Genomic DNA, 20,234 nt, shown 5'->3' on the forward strand with positions numbered 1-20,234 from the left:
TGCTGAGCTGCACTACACTATTCGATAAATATGCTCATTACTGCTCAGGTATGTGGTGTCAGCAGCTCTACAAGGTACATCATTATTGCCAATTTCTTCAAACAATTTCTAAAAAAATGCATACGTGGACTGTCAAAAAATAAATGTATATGTTAACTGACAGGCTCTGCTTTTCAAGTTCCGCTCCGCCCCTTCCTCTGCCACACCTTTTTATTTCCAATTTATGGGTTCCCAATCCCATCCAAGCACATTTTCTTTCCAATTCCAGGGCTTTTTGTATATATGAAACAGATTGACTGACGAAGGCTTGTAGGGTCGCAGAAAGCAGGGCATGGGATGATTGAACATCACTTGCTAAACTAACCTGTGCAGTAAATATTGCGTGCGTGTGCACGGGAGTCAGTATATTACAAGCGGAAAATAAATCAGAGTTAACGAATTAACAGAACACAGCAAGAACTGGAACATGCTGTTCTACTAATGCGTGACATACAGCCTAAAACACTACATAATTATTGGTTTGCTTTCACACATTTCGCATTTGTAATTTGGCCTTAGTACTGTGCTTTGTGTAAATATATATTGAACCTAGAATCCCAAATGTTTAAACTTTCACGGATTATATAGTGTGTATTCGATCACAGGTTTATGGAATCGTGACATTGAATTAGTACATGCCACGTCATGATTTTGTAGACGTGCCCCTTGACTGAGAAGATCACCCGTTCTACGAGTTCAGCGAGCACAAGCCTAGGGCTCTCATTGTGTACATCGAAGCCGGTTAGCGCGTGTCCTCTGCGCGTAAGGACCAATCACGTTACTAGATTACCATACCACATGATGAAACTGAGCAGCTGACGAATTTCGACGTCCAATCAAAGCGCGGCCTCCTCCACCACCCCCGGAAAACGTGTTTTCAACCTTCCAGCAGTAAGAATGGCGGCTATTAGACTCATACTCAACCGGTGCTGTGCAGCAGCTGGCTCCCGAAATCTTGCCGCCATCGGAGTCGTACAGAGGAGACATGCCGCACACTTTACCTTCCTGCCCGATCCCGAGCCCATCGAGCACGGTGAGCAGTAGAGGTGGGAGAAGGGAACTGATGATCAGTGAAACCTCAGCACTAGTTAGAGCAATCGAAGTACTTCATCGCCCCCACACTTAGTTGACTAAGTTAGCAAATATAACAAGCATTCATTATTCTTGGGTAAATGCTGGCATGGGTGCAAAATTCAGGATAGTGAGTGTAAAAATTCAGGACACAGGGTCAAAATTCAGGACAGAAGGTCAAAATTCAGGACAAAACTTCCGGACAAAAGGTAAGTTTTACAGACAAACCAGTGCCATTGTGAGATGTTAGGTGGCACGCATAGGATGAAGCTAATTGGGACGTGCAGTGCTGGATTAGAATGCAGTCATCTGAGTAGCCAGCTTTATATGTCAGGTTACTTCAAACATTCCATTTCTGTTCAGCTGCATAGGGACTGGAACAGTACTGAGTAATGGATAAGAGCCATAGCAGACCGGTCTTGTGTGAGGGTAAGAGTATTAAGCAGGCAAAGGGAGTTATTAACCAGCCTGTAAGAGCTATAATTGGCTGCACACTGCTGAGCATTCTGGTATTATTGTGGGACAGAGTGGTTATATAGGAGTTGACATTACTAAATAATGACCTGGCTAGTTGCTAGCCATATATCATCCCTCCTTATTTTACCTGTATATTGGAAATAGTGTACTGCTTGGGTTGTTTCATATCTGTGAGCTGTAAACTGCAGATTCTCATTAATGTGCAGAAGTGTGCTACAGACTAGAAACTGTATACACTGATGAGGCATAATTTTAGGCAGTAGGAGGCACTGTCTTTTATACAGAGCATTTTCTATTGAATGGAAGCAAAATGCCAACATGCAGTTTTACTGAAAAAACTATATAGCGCACAAATACAAAGGGGTGGAAATGTGGTTTTGGCAAATTAGTATCAGTTGAACATCACCAAGTTAAGTGTCTTAATTGTTTTGATCCCATTGAAACTCTGTTTCCAGCACATATTTGAATAGGAAACAAATGGTCCATTTGTGATTTCCTAATTGCTGATATGTTTTGAGACATTTGCACAGTTTATTTGCAGATATTTAAAAGTTGTGCGTTACAAAAAAACTCGCAGCTTACGGCCTTTGTTTTCGCACCCCCAAGAACATTTGGGAAAACATGGTGCATTCTACAACACATTTGTCATTATATATCAATTGAATTCGTTTCTAAAGCATAGTAAATTATGATTTTACCGTGCACCCGGATACGACAATTTTTGATGAGGCTCTTCAATGATTTCCTCACTATCGCCAACAGTGCCTCTCTCTCTCACATGTACTTCATTTGTTTTATAGCGCCTTTCATACCAGTGTTGGGTGCCAGAGCACCTTACATCACACACACACACATACAGACACAACGAATCATGCGTGTGTAAATCAGTATATAGAAAATGTTACATAAGGCAACAGGGGACTACAAGGTGTAGGATGCACATCACCCATACTGGTAGGCATTTTGTAAGAGTGCTTGGTCTGAAGAAGCTCAAAGTCAGGATTCCGAACATTACACAGTAGTTAGCATTGACTTTAATGATGAGAATTTATTACTACCCAAACAAACCTTTTTTAGCAACATCAGTATAATGAAACACTGGAAATGAAACATAACTTTGCAACCTGTACCATGCAGCTTGGATGCAGCCCTTTGATGGCAGTTCATAACTCACTGTTATATTACGTATGTAACTTTTAAACTACACCGTAACAACATAATCTCAGTGACAAAAGCAGTAACTCACTTAGCTCTGCACATAAAATACTGTTCTTTGATATGCATGGCACACATTCTTTGCAGCATGCATATTAACCGTCTATGCTACCTTAGATGATACAAAACTGCCACTAAACAAAACCCACATCTCTCTCCAGCAGGTACATTAGGCACCATCCTTTCTACCAGCTCTTCACCCACCCTTTCACTCATCTATGAATTAATTCACTCATCATCCTTACATCCTTCTTTTCATTCATCCACCCATTCGCTCATCCATCCTGTCAACCATCCATCCATACTTTCACTCATCTATGCAATCTCCCTTTCTCTAACCATCCTCCTTTCACTTAGCCATCCCTTCACCCATCCTTCCACTCATCCACTCGTGAATCCATCCATTGACCCTATCATCCATCCACCCACACTTTCTCTCATCCATCCACACATCCTTTCCCTCATCCATCTATCTTTTTCCCCATCTATCTATCCTTTTCCCATCTACCCTCCCTTTCACTCACTCATCCACCCTTTCACTCACACGTCCATCCATTCACCGTTTCACTTATCAGTTCAGCAATCCATCCATCATTTCACCCATCCATTCACCCATTCACTCGCTCATCATCCACCCTTTCACTCATCCATCTACCCGTTTACCCATTCATCCACCGTTTTACCCATTTATCCACCCGTTTACCCATTCATCCACCCTTTTATCCATCCACCATTCCACCCATCCATCTATTTATTTACCCTTTCTCTCATCCATCCTCCCACTCATTCATCCATCCATCCTCAAAATCCATCCATTCACTTTTCACTCATCCATTCATCCTTTCACTAATCCATCCAACCATTCACCGATTCCTTCGCTTACTAACTCACCTACCTTTTCACATTATGAGGTGAGCCTTTGTCTGCAGAGTTGCTGACAGAAGAGGCCCATCGAGAACTTCACCCTTGCTGTAGTTCCTAAAGCAAGGGGGGGGGGGAGGGAGGCTGGGGAGAGTTCACTATTGCCCTGCTCATAGGCAATTTGAAAACGTGGAAGTCATGCATGATGCACAGTGCCAGGACGTGAGGTGACTGTGACATGATGTTGTTTCCAGGGTTTTAAGTGGGTTGAAAAAACTTGAGGGTCTCTATAAAGGGTGTGTCCGATGTAATTAAGGGTGTGGCTTAAAACACAGTAGCTAAAAATCTGTGCTTAGCATAGTGTGCTGCCTCACTGATATACTGCTACTTCTGTTATTCCATCCAGATGTATAATACATCACACCTACAACAAGCCTTGACTATTGGCTTTGTCAATGGTTGTTAGTTGCATAAAATAAAAAAAAGCAGCAACTATGGCTTACTTGTATATAATATTGAAAATGCTTTAGTTCTAAAATGATGAGACTGAAAGAACTATAACCCCTTCTTTTTAACTTCTTTTCATGTACTGGATTCTACACATTCCTTTCATCTGTGGAGGTGTAACATTTTTCTTTATGTACTGTTAAAACGGAATGCCCTGCCCTAGAGCGAGACTGGAGTAGGCCCACCACATGCTTTAACAGTCCAGACTGGCCCATTGTCATTCTGTATGTGGCAATTAGCCACAGACCGAATGGCAATGGGCGGGGTAAGGCTGCTCTTGTGCTTACAGGATGATTGCGAGGTGGCCCCATCAGGGAGCTGAGGCTTCTCGCAGGGGAACAGTGCTGTTCCCCAATGCCCAAAAGTACGGACAAAAGGCGTCCATAAAAGGGATCATCACGGACAACTGACGTGAGGTCCAAATCAGGGACAGTCCGCGAAACATACGGACGGTTGGTCACCCTAGTCTTGGGTCACTGTACAAGCACTGCCAAGTGGACCGTGTTATACTTTCGGTCAGCCAACCTTTGCTTTTGGGTCAACAGATCTTGGCAAGTTTATGTTACGCTTATATGTATACAGGTTAAAGCATAATTACGAGTGTCACTCATTCTCAGTTACTCTCACTCAATCCCACTAATTCTAAGTCATTCTGATGTACTCAATTTCTGCCACTCAGTTTCACTCATTACCTCTCATTCTCTTCTAGTTTCCCTTAGTCCCCCTTAACTCACTTGTTCTCCCTAATTCACTAAGTGCCACTCATTCCTATTCACTCTTTACTGATTCACTCATACTCCATCAGTCCCACTCATTCTCACTCAGTCTCTCATTCTGACTCACACAATGTCACTCGATCTCACCAGACTCACTCAGTTTCAACGTCTCGCTCTCTCACTTATTCCCAATTAGTCTCACTCAGTTTCACCTAGTTTCCCTATAACTCACTTGTTCTCCCTGATTCACTCAGTCCTACTCTTTCTTATTAAATCACTCATACTTGAACAATCTCACTCAGTCTCACTGTGACTCAATCTTACTCATTCACAATCAGCCTCACTCAATGACTCAAATTCTCACTGGTTTGCATAGTCATACTCATTCTGATTCACTCTGACTCGTTCATACTCACTCACTCAGACACAATGATTCTCTCTCTCTCTCTCTCTCACTGACTCACTCTGTCTCTGACTCACTAAGACTCACTCAGACTTGACTCACTCGGTCTTACACACATTAACATTGTTACACTCCCTTTTATTCTCCCTCACTCATTTATTCTCACTTGTACTCACTCTTCTTGTCACTCATTGTCCTCACTTTGACTCACTCCTTCACTGACTCACTTTTACTCACACCGATAAGCCCTCACGTAGCCATGGGCACTGCAGGGCTTAAGCCTGTAACTCCCGTGGCTAACTTTATCTGTGAGGCTTCACCACGTCACAGAGTGAGAGGCACTAAGGCGTGCCAGAGGCCTGAGGTCAGGGCTGGGAGTTTCACTTAGCTCTAGATAACATAATCTATGATGTCTGGTGCAGGCGCTCTAATGGGGAAGCCACCACTGTATTTCACATCAATTTTTTTGTTGACTCTGCCAGATTGTGTGGGTATTCCTGAATGTACAGATCCTCTGGATTGGCACGTAGTCAAGATTGAACGGTATGCAATGAATACAATCAGTTAGAGTGAGCAGTCTCTTTAATCCCCAATGGAGTGAGTACACCAGTCCACCAATCCACAGGTGGGGGTGAGAATGCAGTCAACTGTAGTGGTGATTTCAGGCTATCCAGGCCTTGTACTTGGTACAGACAGTGATAGTATGGAGTCTGTATTAAGTCTGAAACTGATGCGTAGGCTGTAAAAAGCCAATTGATGTAAAGGTAGTAAATAATACAGACAATATAAAAACATGTTACTCAATTCTGAATCCCGCATACAATCAATCTATACAATGAGTCAAGTGGTTTACCATTGACCTTAGGTTAGCCACCATGGTTTCTCTTTGGCTCAAATAGATCAGTTGTACAAATACAACCGTTCGTACTTTGCAAGACCATACAGCTTTATTTAAATTTTTTTTTTATTGAGACATATTGTAGAGCATTTCAACGACAGCATGACGTTCATCGCTTGTAGAATCATAATTACATGAATCACATATGTTGCTACAGTCATATGAACCATCACGCCCATTCTGCAACCATTGCCAGGTCCATATCCCTACACCACTGAGTGAGAGTGGGACTAACTCTGGAGCCCCAGCGTTGTGCGATATTTCTTTTTGCTATAGTCATTCCTAACGTCGCCCAATCCTGGGTCGTCTTGTTTAAGTCCATTGGGTCCCATATGTTAAGGAGACATCATCTTGGACTCGGCAGTACAGTGATCTGCGTAACCTGGGAGAGTGTCCTCATGATCGCCATCCAATATCTCACAATCACGGGGCAACTCAAGATAGTATGGTAGAACGATCCCGTTTCCCCACATTCCCTAAGACAATGTGGCGTATCCGCCCTTCCTATCTTGTGTAGAAGTGCCCTAGTATAGTATGTACGGTGCAGTATTTTAAGCTGCACTAGTCTGAGCATTGATGGAATAGCAGCTTCCTTAGGGGAAGCCAGCGTCTCTCTCCATTCTGCCTCATCGATATCTCCTACCTCGCACTCCCACTTAGCCTTCAGGGTCCCTGTGGGGTCTGCTCTATTGTTAACTATCTGTTTATAAGTCAATGGAATGGCTTTCTTCTGGAGGTGATCTGTTAAGAGTCTATCCTCTAGTGGAGAGGAGTCCTCCAGTGTCTGGCGGTATTAGGGACTGCAATGTATGTGTAATCTGCATATATCTAAACCTCTCCGTCTCTGCCAGGCAATATGTGTCCTGCAGATGAGCGAAGGTGACCACCCCACCCTTCTGCCATAGATCTCCAACCGTTGAAATTCCTATGGAGTCCCAATTACGGAACCCCTTTGTATTGCCCAGTATCCCAAGTTTTTTTGTCCATACAGCTTTATTGACACTAACATTAAGCAATAAAAATTACGTTCTGTTTCAAGTTGGTGTGTTTTCCAAAAGCAATTACTATGGCTTCCTTTTTTAATAGTTTTTTTTGCTTCAAATCAGTTTAATAACTGTGATACAAAGATTTTCTCCTTTCTTACAGGGAGATCTGGCTGTCTAAAAAGTTATATAGCACTTAAACGCTTCACAAATACAATACAGCTTTGCAGGCACACACATTAAGGAATAACATTTCCTTTCTGGATCGCCTTAATATATCTTGCTACAGCAACTGTGGTATCCACATTTTTCGTTTTGAATAAATCTTTGATTTGTCATACAATATCCTCTAAACATAGGACAACATCTTTTTTTCTCTCTCCCATAAAAAGCTGGCATTCTAGGAGCAGATGGGTTATGCTGTTTTTGACATTTAGATCACATACTCCATACCCATTCTCAACAATTTTCCCTGTAAAACTTTATATTCCAGACTAGATCAACCCTAATTCTGATTCATAGAATTAGATTTTGGATACATTTGTCAGTGATTTAGGATACAAATGGGACAATCCCTTAAAACACTTCAAAATAATGTTGCATCGACCTCCAGCAACTGATACAATTTATCAACAGATTTTAAAGCAACCCTTTCATTCAAGACTCTGTTTATTTTGGCCAATGACAATGAGCTTAGCAATAAAAAAAAAATATTAACTCCTAATGCATAGGCAGTCAGCAGACTTAGAATTTCTGCGAGGTGACATATGTCCTTCCAGCATACCACTGAGCATTTAACGTTATCCCTGCTCCTCATCAGTGAGCTGAGAAACCTCAAGACACGATTGCCCAGGCATTTCAAAATGACTAACTCAATTCTCCTCTTCAGGCATGTAACATGGAATTTGCAGTAATGCAAATAGTCCCTTTAGTTTAGATAACATTTTTCAAGATTATGCCCGCTTGCAGAATTGATTTTCCTACAGTGGCCTTTTTTTAACAGCTTTATAGAGTGGCCACCAAACAGTGTATCAAACTTTTTGTGAGCTTTTGTTGAAGAAGGTAATGCCGTTTTCAGCACGGCTCCCAGTACTAGGTTCACTGAAAAGTGAAGGACAAGGTATTTATAAAAATTGACCACTTCTAACAATGTCTTCTTTAGGAACCAGATGACCTTCCTAGCTTGCTTAAAAAAAAATCAGTGTCTTTGTCGTCCCTATATTCATGGTTAGTCTGCTGGCTTTACCTTATTCACTAAGGGCTTTAATTTTTCATTGAAAGCCCCGCAGAGTGATGTCCATAAGGAGTGAGTCACTTGCATACATAAGGCATAGTATATGACCCTCACACATGCTCATAAGTAAAGAATTGGTCTTCTGTAAAAAAAAAACAAAAAAAAAACGGGCAGGTCAGATTTTAAAAAGGCTAAAGTGTAGGGGTGCTAAAACATACCTCTGACACAAACCATTTTCTACTGTGATTGTTTCAGGTAGAATCCCATGCCCATTCAGATCCACCTGCACCAACTATTTGAGTTCAACTGTTGTACCATGATCGACAGGTATTAAGAGATACTATAATCCTGAAATGTAATCCATAATAAGGTACGATTGTTCCAGTCAAAAGTAGACTGGAAATCCACAAAACAGCAGCATAATTTACCAACTGTTACTGTGGATCTACAGGCCGCCGACTAGTACCAGACAATAGTCTATCATAGAATAATTCCCCATAAAACCACCTGTCTCATTGTGGATAGTGCCAGAGCCAAAAGCCCAGCTTTCTAAATGTTTTAAAAGGGTTTTCGCATAATTCATAAAGTAATAGCTGACAACAAAATCAGCCTACAATTTGCAGTGGCTTCCTGACTCACCTTTTTTTATATCGATAAAGCACCACACCAAGAATCTGGGATCCAACCCCTAGAAGTAACACATTAAAAAAAAAAGCACACAGTATCCCACCATAGGGGATCAATCTTATATAAAGTTGCTGACAGGGAGACTGCGCCCCCCACTAGAATACCCACCTCCTTCAGTGACATTGCGTTCTTATTAGAAGCCCCCAGATGTTCATAATTATGTGCATTTTTGAGGGGAAGGATTTATATAACTCTGATATAAAGCAAGGCCATTCCTTCTTTGGAGATCAGAGCCTCTACATTTTCTGGGGATACCTTAAACTCAGTATTAATCAAACGCCAACATTTTCTTTTGCATGAGTAGGACAAAAGATGATTTTTTTTTGTTTCAGACAACCAAGCTCAAGCTTACAGGTATCACTTTTATCTAAATGCCCTTTATGATGTTCCCTATTTAGTTCCTTTCTCATAGTGCAACACTCTTGATCGAATCACCGGATAAACTTCTTCTATTTGACCATGAGGTAGTTTGAGGGTTCAAATAATTTTTGAGACAAGTTATACCACTGTACATCATAAAGAGGCTGAGGGGTTTGTCAATCTTAAACAGATCCTGAAGATTATACTCTCAATTATCCTCTGAAACTTTACTCCTAATTTATGGCTATATGCCACGTTTAGCTACAGAGCCTCTTGTACTCTTTTCGAGTCTTCTCCCCTTAGAATTATCACCATTGCAAGATGGTTGTTAACTCCTTGAGCAGCCACGTTATAATATTATCATTTCATAGTGATCTAAAGGGATAAAGGAGTAGTCGATTGGAGCTACTTGCTTTCAAAATCCAAAGGACGCTGCAGCGGGACTGTCTTCCATAAACTAGCCATTAAGATTGACTAAAATATGGTTGATTAGAATCGAAAAAACCTGATTAGATCTACCAGAGCCCTCCTTTGAAGCAGACACTGAGTTTGGTACTCCATACCTTAATAAATGGCCCTGCGTTACATCATCAAAATAACTAAGTGAAATCACCTGTCATAAAAATATATTAATTTGGGGAAGCAACACCGCAAAATAGGCCAAATCATGGTCAAGCTTAGTTTATCTTCAAATGAACGAACACTTGGGAGTAGGTATACATTCAAACAAACCACTGAACAGAGCTCACAGTCAGAACGTTGTATGAAAAGCAAACCTGCTAATTTTTGTAATGCCTCTTTCTCTGTCCTGAAAGTCTGGAACCCAATCCACTGCTTGACACTGCTAGACTGCTATCCTCACACCTACGTGCCTCAAGGCCTCAGCATATACCCTGCTCTCCATGGGCAGGTCCTGTCATTTTCTATAGTAGGGCTCAAGGCCCGCTTGGCATGCCCCACACACTCCGCAGTTCAGCAGTGTCAACCCTACCACATAGCTGCTTTGTTCCTTGGCTCCGCTGCGTGGCTCAGCTCAATGAATGAATATCTGTAGGACTCATTGCTGTGCTCTTGTAGCAGGAAGTCTTGCATAGACGAACTATAGAGAATACCTTAAACTGGCCAGAGAGCAACCTATGGCCTGCCTTATATACAATTGACCATTGATAAGAATAAAGTCATTTGTTTCAGGGGTGTACAGAGGGGAGGAGCAGCCACAGGGAGTGCTTTTTATGATATATCCATGGCCTCTACATTGTAATTCTCTGACATGCATTGGTTACAGGCAGTCATCCATTGTCCGAATCAAAGATGCTTGACAAAAACAAACATGATATGTTACAAGACAGTAGGCTGTGGACGGATGTCCTGCTTGAGCAATTGCATTCACTTATATAAAGATTTTACAGTGCTTGGTGACTTTTGAATGTTTATGGAGTCCCTCTTTCTTTTTTGTCTTCTTTCCTTTGTTCTTTCATTTGCCTTCGTTCATTGTTTTTCTTTTTTTGCCTTCTATGCTTTTCCTTTCCTTATTTCTTTTTTGACCTCTCCTTTTTAAATTTGTTTGTCCTTTTTTTCTTCCTTTGTTTTTCACTCTTCCCTTCTTTCTTACTTTTTCATTCTTCCCTTCATTCTTTCTATTTTGCCTGTCTTCCTTCATTCCCCTTTTGCTTGTTTTCTTTCTCAAAGGTGAAGCTAGCTGCCAGTGCCAGATCAATGGCTTTTTTTAGGTCTGTCTTAGATGTTTAACATAGTTACTTGTAGTGGTTTTCAGCCAGACTTCATCCACTAGTTTATGATTGTACCATTAACATTTTTCTTCCACCCACTCCAGTATGCATCAAGGCGCAAGGTTAGCCCACTTCAGCCATTGACTGAATTTACTATAAGCTGCGGCATGCTGCCTGTTCACAAGGAGCACATCCATTCACAAGGTCGTTCTCTTCAGTACCGGGTGTACCACTGCAATGCGTACTTTTTTAAAATCAGAAAAACACATTTGCCTTTAGCCAAATGTTTTTTTAGATTTATTTAGGCGGCTAATGGCAGACCTATTGGATTTGCCAGTGCTTGTTTTTTCATCTTAGAAATGCTGCATTGTGCACCCATATTTTTTGTGTACGTTAAACATCAACATTTTTCTGTTTACCAGAATATTTTGACACTCCCTAACACCCCCTTAGTCGTCTTTCATACCACAAAATTCATTGCAACATTAGTGCAGCTCATTACCAATTTCCAAACTGTATTTTGTCCATGAAGAAATACTTGGTAGTACTTTTTATGAAAATACTTCAAGTGGAAAGAGCTGATATTAAAACGTTTCAATGAAAACTTTTACATAGAGGTACATTATAACGCATTAATTACAACAATAACATTTACATTGGATTGTACTGTGTACCTCTATGTAAATTACATTTACATCGCAAACATTTACATTGCATTTGATGTACAGTGTAAAAATATTATATAGCACTGACAATCTTGACAATGCATTTTATGGCATTTGAAAGAAACAACACTGCTATCGTCTGTTTTTATTGTAAATGCAATGTTAATCTTTAATACTTTTTTAAATCTATGGTATATATTTTTTAATCCTGATCCAAAGCTTATAAAAAACCTTTATTTTGTGTTTTGAGGAAAAAGGACATAAAGAAACAGAAACAGAAAAATGAGCGACAGTTCCGCACAACTTCCCACACAGGGGCAATCTGAGAGGCACGTTTCAGGGCATTGTAGGCAATAATGCGAAGTCCATTCACGCCGTTGGAACAGTCCAGGAGGCAGCAGGAGTATCCAGGCGCTATTGTAAGTCAGTCGCAGGGCAAAGGACAAAGCGGGGAAGAGCGCTCGGTTAGGTAGGATAGCAACCTTAAAAGACAACGCTTGTTGCGTAGACCCTGTGCTTGCCTCAATCTTCAGTAAGAGTGTCGCAAGAAGACAAGGAACAAAGAACTCGCCCCTCCCCCCGTGGGGGTGATAACATTCGTTCTATCAGTCATTCCGAATATATCATTCACACCTGAAACAAGTGAAGTGTCCGAATCGTGGCCGGACAAACCGCGGACGGTAGACCTTTGGAGAGGAAGCGCACCAGGGGACCCCAGCGAAACATAAAGTTTTTGAAGTTGCCTAGGAAAATGTCCGCTACCCGCTCCATGCTCAGCAGTTTGCACAACCTTGCGTGCCATAGGGAGATCCCCGGGGCCTCTGGTTTCTTCCAGGCCGCAGCCAAAGTGAGTTTAGCAGCCCTGAGACATAACCATAGTATCTGTTTGTCTGCTCGGGTTTGGTGTTCGAGCTCCGGGTCCCGAAGACCTAGAAGTATATGGCCAAAAATATCAACTTGTAGGGGGGTCTAAGTGGGTTAGTTTATTGACCGTAGTGCCTCACAACCCTAGACATACCAATAAATACAAAAGGAGGCACCTAGTCGGAGATAGTGTGTGCTGTCATGAAATAGAATAGTGTGGAATTACACTCGGCTGAAAAAATTCCCATCAGACCACCAATGTGGCGGATTCAATCGTCATCTGGGATATGGATGGTATAGTCCAAGTCTCACCCAACACATCAGTTGATGGTGTAGAGACAGGAAAATCATGATTCCCTTCTAGCCACAGTGTATTTCAAAGTGGTGTTTGATGAGTGTGCAGTGCTCGGTGAAAAAATATGTGAAAAAGAGTGTTTAAAAATAACTCCCAGAACAGAAAATATGTTTATTAGGCACTGTTCTGGTGTCATAAAATAAAACAAGCGCTGTACAGTTCAAAATTATAACTATAATATAGCGCCGTGCAGTGTGGTCGACATGTTTCAGCTGTCAAGGATATTACCCAGCTTTCGACAGGACCATGGTGTCAAAGAGAGGCAACTGCAAAATATATAGAATAACAACAATTCAATTAATAAACAGTACTCCTACCAGGAACTTGGAGCCCCAATGTTAGCTGGAGGAAACTATAAATGAATCGTCCTTTCCTAAGGAAACAAATATAGACAACAAGCGTAGTGTAAGATTTGCTATCCTTAGTGATCCACATCTAGAAAAATAACAAGACAAGCAACACACATGTAGTGGTGAGCAAGAGTATTCACCACTGTGTCAAGAGACAAAATGTTCTCCTGACTCAGAAGTTAACAAAAAATGTTTATTACTTTGAAAAAAGTGTACTCACCCAACATTATGTGGGAAGTAACCTCACCTCACCCGGCACCCACTCGGGAAGTTGAGGCCCCGCTCTGAAAAAATAGGAGACATAGCTATACTATGAGGCTTTGCAGTATGGACAAGCTCCAAAGCTCAGTCTTGCTATGTATAAATTGTATTTCCTTTATTTAACATAACTCAGTTGTCTTCAAGTAAAATAGCTGACCCCTGTCAAAAATGGAGGCTAGCTGTAAGTTGATAAAAAACTATAAGCTCTAAGCTCAAGCCTGCTGATGGTGAAACTCAAATAATATTAAAAACATTAAGAGCAAGCACAGGGAGAGAGCGCCCACCTTTTCCTGTCTCTACACTATCAACTGATGTGTTGGGTGAGACTTGGACTATACCATCCATATCCCAGATGACGATTGAATCCGCCACATTGGTGGTCTGATGGGAATTTTTTCAGCCGAGTGTAATTCCACACTATTCTATTTCATGACAGCACACACTATCTCCGACTAGGTGCCTCCTTTTGTATTTACTAGAAGTATATGGGCCATGGAGTCAGCGAAGGGATATCCCAGTATCTCTTTGATATGGGACAAAATCTCCTCCCAGTATGGGCGAATGATCGGACAGTCCCACCAAATGTGGCGGAAATCCCCAAGCAGACCACAGCCTCTCCAGCATCTGTCAGAAGAGGACGGGAAAATGCGGTGTAACCTGGCGGGGTACAAGTACCAGTCCATGAGAGTCTTGAGGTGGGCCTCTCTGAGTTCCACCGAATGGTTGTGCACTGTGATGTCTCGCTACAGGCGTGACCACTCGTCATCCGAGACGTCTCGTCCGAGGAGGTCCTCCCAGGTACTCATGTAACGGGGGCGAGGCGACACTTCGGAGGTGAGCAAGAGGCCATAGAGGAAGGAGATGACTCCTTTCATAGAGGAGGTTCGCAATAGGAAAGCCTCGAAGGTGGAGGGGGGCCTCGTGGCCTCGGCGTGGACTGCAGGGGACGTGGCCCAAGAGAGCAGCTGGACGTGACGGAAGCGTTCGGACACCGGCACTCCGTAGTCTCGCATACAGTTGTCAAAGGTAAGTGGGGCATGGCCATGGAACAGGTGCGTGAGAGATCGGCATCCCCCTTCTCTCCAAGCGTCGAAGGGCCCCTCCTGTAGCGCCGGCGGGAAGGCCGGGTTAAAGTGTATTGGCGTGAAGGGAGAGGGGAACGAAGTCCAGCGGTCATCGCCGGATACCGTGTCCCAGACCTTGAGAGTAGTGCTGGTGGGGGTACTAATGTATGCGTTCTTAGGTCTGTCCTTTTTGGGTTTCCAAGCCAAATCCCAGATCGATCTCCCCGCCACACTTCTGTCCATGTGCAGTCAATGTTTCTCCGAGAATTGTTGGGACCACTCCACTATGACCCGTAGTTGCGCGGCTTTGTAATATAAATGCATGTCGGGGAGGCCCACCCCTCCCTCCCTCCGCGGCCGGCGGAGTGTAGCAAAGGAGAACCGCGCCCTACTCCCCTGCCAGACGAACCGTAGCATCTGGGTCTTGAGACGCCGTAAGAAATCAGCCTCCAGTGGTATAGGGAGCGCCTGGAAGAGATATAAGAATTTGGGGAGAATAACCATTTTAAGTGCGTGGATTCTACCCAGCCACGATATGTACTTCGGTTTCCAGCGCTCCAATTCTGCCCGAGTCTGTGCCAATAATTGGGGGAAGTTTGCAGAATATAATTGCCCAATCGAGGGAGTCAGTCGGACCCCCAAGTACAGGATGGAGTGAGGAGCCCATGATGGGGGCGTAAGTGGCCGCAATCTGTCTGCCTCCGCCGGGGAGAGCGTAAGATTAAGAACAAAGGACTTGTCGTAGTTTACTTTAAAGCCTGCCACATCTTCAAAGCGCAGCAGGACCTGCTGGACGTGCGGGAGAGAATGAGCTGGGTCCTTAATAGAGAGGAGGACGTCGTCGGCAAAAAGGGTAATCTTCTGCTGCTCTCCCGAGAATGGCAGGCCACGTATCTCTTCATGCTCGCGCACTGCAAGTGCCAGAGGCTCAATACTTAGGGCGAAGAGCAGAGGTGAGAGGGGGCAGCCCTGCCTGGTGCCTCGCGAGTGAGAGAAAAACGCAGTAAGATGGCCGTTGACTGTCGCCCTCGAACGAGGGCTGCTGTAATTCGCTCTCATCATCGAGAGGAATTTAGCTGAAAAGCCGAAGGCGGCCAGAGTGTGAAATAAGAAGCCCCAATCCACCCGATCAAAGGCTTTTTCGGCGTCAAGGCCCACCAGGACTGCTCGGATCCTGAACCTCTGGGCCTTCTCAATCAGATGGATGACTCTCCTCATGTTGTCATGGGTTTGGCGGCCCTTAATAAATCCAGATTGATCTGGATGAATGAGCGCTGGCATCAGATCCTGGAGCCTCCCCGCAAGGATGGAGGAGTACAATTTAGCGTTGATGTTAAGGAGGGCTATCGGCCGGTATGAGGAGCATTTGGATGGGTCTTTCTCTGGTTTAGGGATAATCGAGATTACGGCCTCGGCCATGGAGCCCGATGTTTCCCCAGCCTCCGCCATGGTATTAAAAAGGGAGACCAAAAAATCGCTCACTTCCGATGCGAAAGTCTGATAGAATAGAGCAGTATAGCCATCCGGTCCAGGAGCCTTATGAGGTTTCAGGTTTTTAATAGCATCCAGAACCTCCTCCCTAGTGAACGGGGCCTCGAGTAACCCATTCCATTCCCCGGAAACCTGGGGGAGCGGAAGACCACTCAGGTAAGTCAGTTGGCTTTCGGGATCAGAGGCCTCCCCTCTATAGAGCGCTGCGTAAAAGTGTCCGAAGAGATCAGCCTTAGCTTTATCTCTGGTGCAAGGTTCCCGCTGCATCTTGAATACCTCCGATATACTCCCGCTCCCGTTTATCCCGGAGTTGGCGAGCCAGGTGTCTCCCCACTTTGTTCCCCTGAGAGTAGGAGAGGCGTCGGAGCTTAAGTAGAGTGATCTCCTCTCTGTTGTTATAATGAGCTTTAAATTTCCCCCGAATCGCCGTCAATGGACGAAGGGTCAGCCTAGAAGGGTTTTGTTTATGTCCTTGTTCAAGAACCTCGAGTTCCCTCTTCAGCTCCTAACGTTCCTTGCGTCTCAGAGTATTTAGCTTGGCATTGAGTGCCAAGCAGGTGCCCCTCATTGATGCCCTGAAGGCGTCCCAGGTGGTGAAAGTCGATGTATCGGTCACAGGGTTAAGATCGAAAAATTCGCGTATAGCCTTGTGCAATTCCTTACAGGAAGTTTCGTCCTGGGCAAGCGAGGCTGGGAAGTACCATTTGCGTAGACTAGCACCCCTCGCCGACCAGCGCAAACAGAGCACGAGTAGGCTGTGGTCAGAGACAGAGAGCGGGAACACCCGGGCTTCGCGGACATCTCCCCTAAGGGATTGGCTTAAAAAATTGTGGTCCAGGCGAGAATAGGTGTAATGGACGTGGGAGAAGAAGGTGTAGTCCCGAGATTGGGGATGAAGAGAGCGCCACCCATTCACCAGTCCCAAGTCACCAATCAAGCGCTGCGTTTCAGCGGAAAACACCCCAGTATCCGAACGTTGACTATGAGAGCTATCCATTCCCTTATGCCAGTGGTTCCCAAACTTTTTTGACCCGTGGCTCCCTTGACCTAATCGGCAGTTGGCCGTGGCTCCCCACCATTTTTTTTTTTTACCAGTGGGCGGGATGTAAGCCCGACCTCGGGAGTACTTCCTTTCATTTCATTTCATCAACTTTTATTCGATTATAAAATTTTGTATAATCATAAAAAGTACAATTTTAGGAAACACAGTGATAATACATATTCAATAGCATTTTAGCACAAAATGTTTAAAAGACGATTTTACGACGTATTGATATTACTATTTTTAAAAAGATCGCTATCAACTTTGCTTCGTACAGGGATTTCGGCAATTGAAGGCAAACTAGTGCTGGGTGCGATTGTCTAAGTCCACTTGAACGGAGGAGGGGCAGAATCCATTTTTTCCTTGCTGAACTGTAATATTTACAAAACAGAATGACGTGTATCGTTGATTGTTTAGAAGCTCCATCGCATGGGCATCGCATCAAGTTTCTAGACCAGTTCTTCATTTCAGGAAATGAGACTATACGGAAGAAAAGATCAAACCGTAGTCTCGTCAATAAGAACTTTTCATAGTTTGAGAGATAGTACGTCAAGTAGGGCTGAATAAATTTCTGAGTTTGCAATATGCAGATTTTTTCATTTTGCGTTTTTACTATCTCGACTTGGTTGCGAATCTCTCTTAGGTGGCCCATGCATAGTTCCTTCAACTGTTTCTTTGAAATGTCTTCTATTGAAGGAGGTTCTAGGAAGTATTGCTCGCGATCTAGGTCTTGGAAGAATTTGTGGATATAGTTAAGCCACGGTATTTTCCTCCAGTGCGCTAAGCCAAGACATTCGGTGATGAGGGAGCGTGTTATGTGACTTTCGGGATTACACCATATGCGGTGCCAGAGTATGAGAGGCTGGCATCTTATGGTGTCGGTCATGTATTCCACACCCAGCTCCCGATGAGTGGCCAAAATCGGGGAGCTTTGAGGGAGAGCTAGGATGTATTTAAAAAACGCATTCTCTGTGATCTGGAGTTGATCAACACAGCCGTAACCCCAGATACCTGCTCCATATGTCGCCACGCTGTGGCATTTCGCGTAGTATATGGTTAGCAGTTCCGCTGGGGCTGGTTTGCCTAGTTTCCTAGAGAAAGCGCTTAGTGATGATACTGCTCTGCGGAAGTTGAGGTTTCTGGCTTCAATTGCCTTGTTCCAGGTCATTGTGTCTTCCATTAGTATGCCCAAATATGGGTATACCGATGTTCTTTCCAACCTGGTGTTACTTATGAAGATGGACTTTGAGGCTCCACGTTTTGGTCCAATAGACATTGTAAAGGTTTTTTTAATGTTTACTTTTAGACCCAGGGAGTCCATGAATGACACGTATTTATTCAACTGCCGCTGAAGTTGGTTGGGTGTCCGAGCCAGAATGACCGAGTCGTCGGCGTACAGGAGGATGGGTATCGGGCGCTGCGCTATCTGTGGGAGGTCCTGGCTCCCTTCCAGCATAGCCTGTTCAAGGCCGTTGGTATATAGATTAAACAGGAAGGGAGCCAGTACACAACCTTGCCTTACTCCCCGTGATATTTTAAAGGGACGAGATAGTTCGCCGCCAGTTCCATAGCGAACTCGTCCTTCCGCATTGGTATATAGCTCCCTCAGGAAGGCTAATAGGGGTGGGTCCACTCCGAGGTTTGTCATAATCTGCCACAGCTTCTCATGCTGTACGCAGTCGAATGCCGCACTCAAGTCTACATATACCATGTAGATGCTACCTTCTTTCGCGCGTGTATACTTTCCAGCAAGGAGTGTCAGGTTTAGAGCCTGTTCCACCGTTCCGAGCCCCTTCTGGAAACCATATTGCAGGTCTGTGATGGTATTGTTCTCTCGGGCCCAAGATTGTAGTCGGTCCAGGAGTATTCGACCTGCAATCTTGCCCGTGGAATCCAGAAGGGAAATCGGTCGGTAGCACGCGGGGTCGTTGCGGTCCCCTTTCTTGAATATTGGCAAGAGCGTAGATGTTGACCATGATGGAAGGAGTCCAATTTCAGTGACTGCAGCCATTACCCGGAAGATTATTAGTGACCAATAATCAATATTATGCAAAAACAGGTCCATTGGTACCCCATCTGGGCCGGGGGCCTTGCCAGGTTTTGAGGTTTTAATTGCCTTCCTAACCTCATTAAGGGTGAAACGCAGGTTAATGGGGTATATATTATCCTTTGGTTGTTCCTGGTCTTGTGTTTGGGGAAGGTCAATTGGTGTACCAAAGATTTTTGTGAAGTGGAGGATCCATTCGGTCTCGGTTATTGCCACGTCCAGGTGGTGTGGGTCAGCGATATTGTTCAGGAGTACTTCCTTTTGTCTTCCGTAAAGTAATTGGGATGCAATGAAGGTATTATAATGATATTAGTAACAAAATAAGAAGATAACAGTTGTTTAATAAAAACTTGTTAAGTGAGAAACAATACAAGACTTTTTTGGACCACACAACAATAGTTTAAAAACTTCTGTATAATAAAATATCTTTTTCAATGAACAGGAAAAACAACGGAATCCGAATTTACCTTACAAACTCTAGTGAGATGGATGTGCTTGTTTTTCCTTACATAGCTCCTGAAATCTTGGAGCTATTTTTGAGATCGCAACACGCATTTCCTTTTCAAGGTTAATTGTTGCCCTATATTTGGACTTTATTACTGCAACTGCTGAGAAACCAGCTTCACAAAGGTATGAAGTAGCAAACGGGATCAAAACATGCAGGGCTCTCTTGCTTATCATTGGGTATTCATCCCCAGCTTGGCACCAGAACTCAAACAGTGACTGAGACTGGAACCTTACTTTCAATGCCAAGTCACTTGCAACATCAATAAGCTGTTCTGCTTCCTCATTGTTGAAATGCTGAGGTATCTCAGCATTGATAGGGTTGTTCACCCATTTTATTGGCTCCACTTCATCCTCTGGAAAATATTTGTCAAGGTAAAAACGCAGTTGCGACAAATACAGAACAAAAA

At 43.6% G+C, this 20,234-nt stretch overlaps 1 protein-coding gene across 1 annotated transcript in view; it reads left to right on the top strand.

Annotated features, from left to right (window-relative positions):
- Positions 1-882: 882 nt before the first annotated feature.
- The window catches only part of BCKDHB (branched chain keto acid dehydrogenase E1 subunit beta), a 1,266,052-nt gene continuing 1,246,700 nt past the window's right edge, over positions 883-20,234 (top strand). The window contains exon 1 of the mRNA XM_078648121.1: positions 883-1,072. Within this exon, the coding sequence (XP_078504247.1) occupies positions 937-1,072 (136 nt within the window). The 5' untranslated portion in view covers positions 883-936. The remainder of the gene's footprint in view (positions 1,073-20,234) is intronic.

This window comes from Lissotriton helveticus, chromosome 6 (assembly GCF_964261635.1).
Source record: "Lissotriton helveticus chromosome 6, aLisHel1.1, whole genome shotgun sequence".
Taxonomy (NCBI): domain Eukaryota; kingdom Metazoa; phylum Chordata; class Amphibia; order Caudata; family Salamandridae; genus Lissotriton; species Lissotriton helveticus.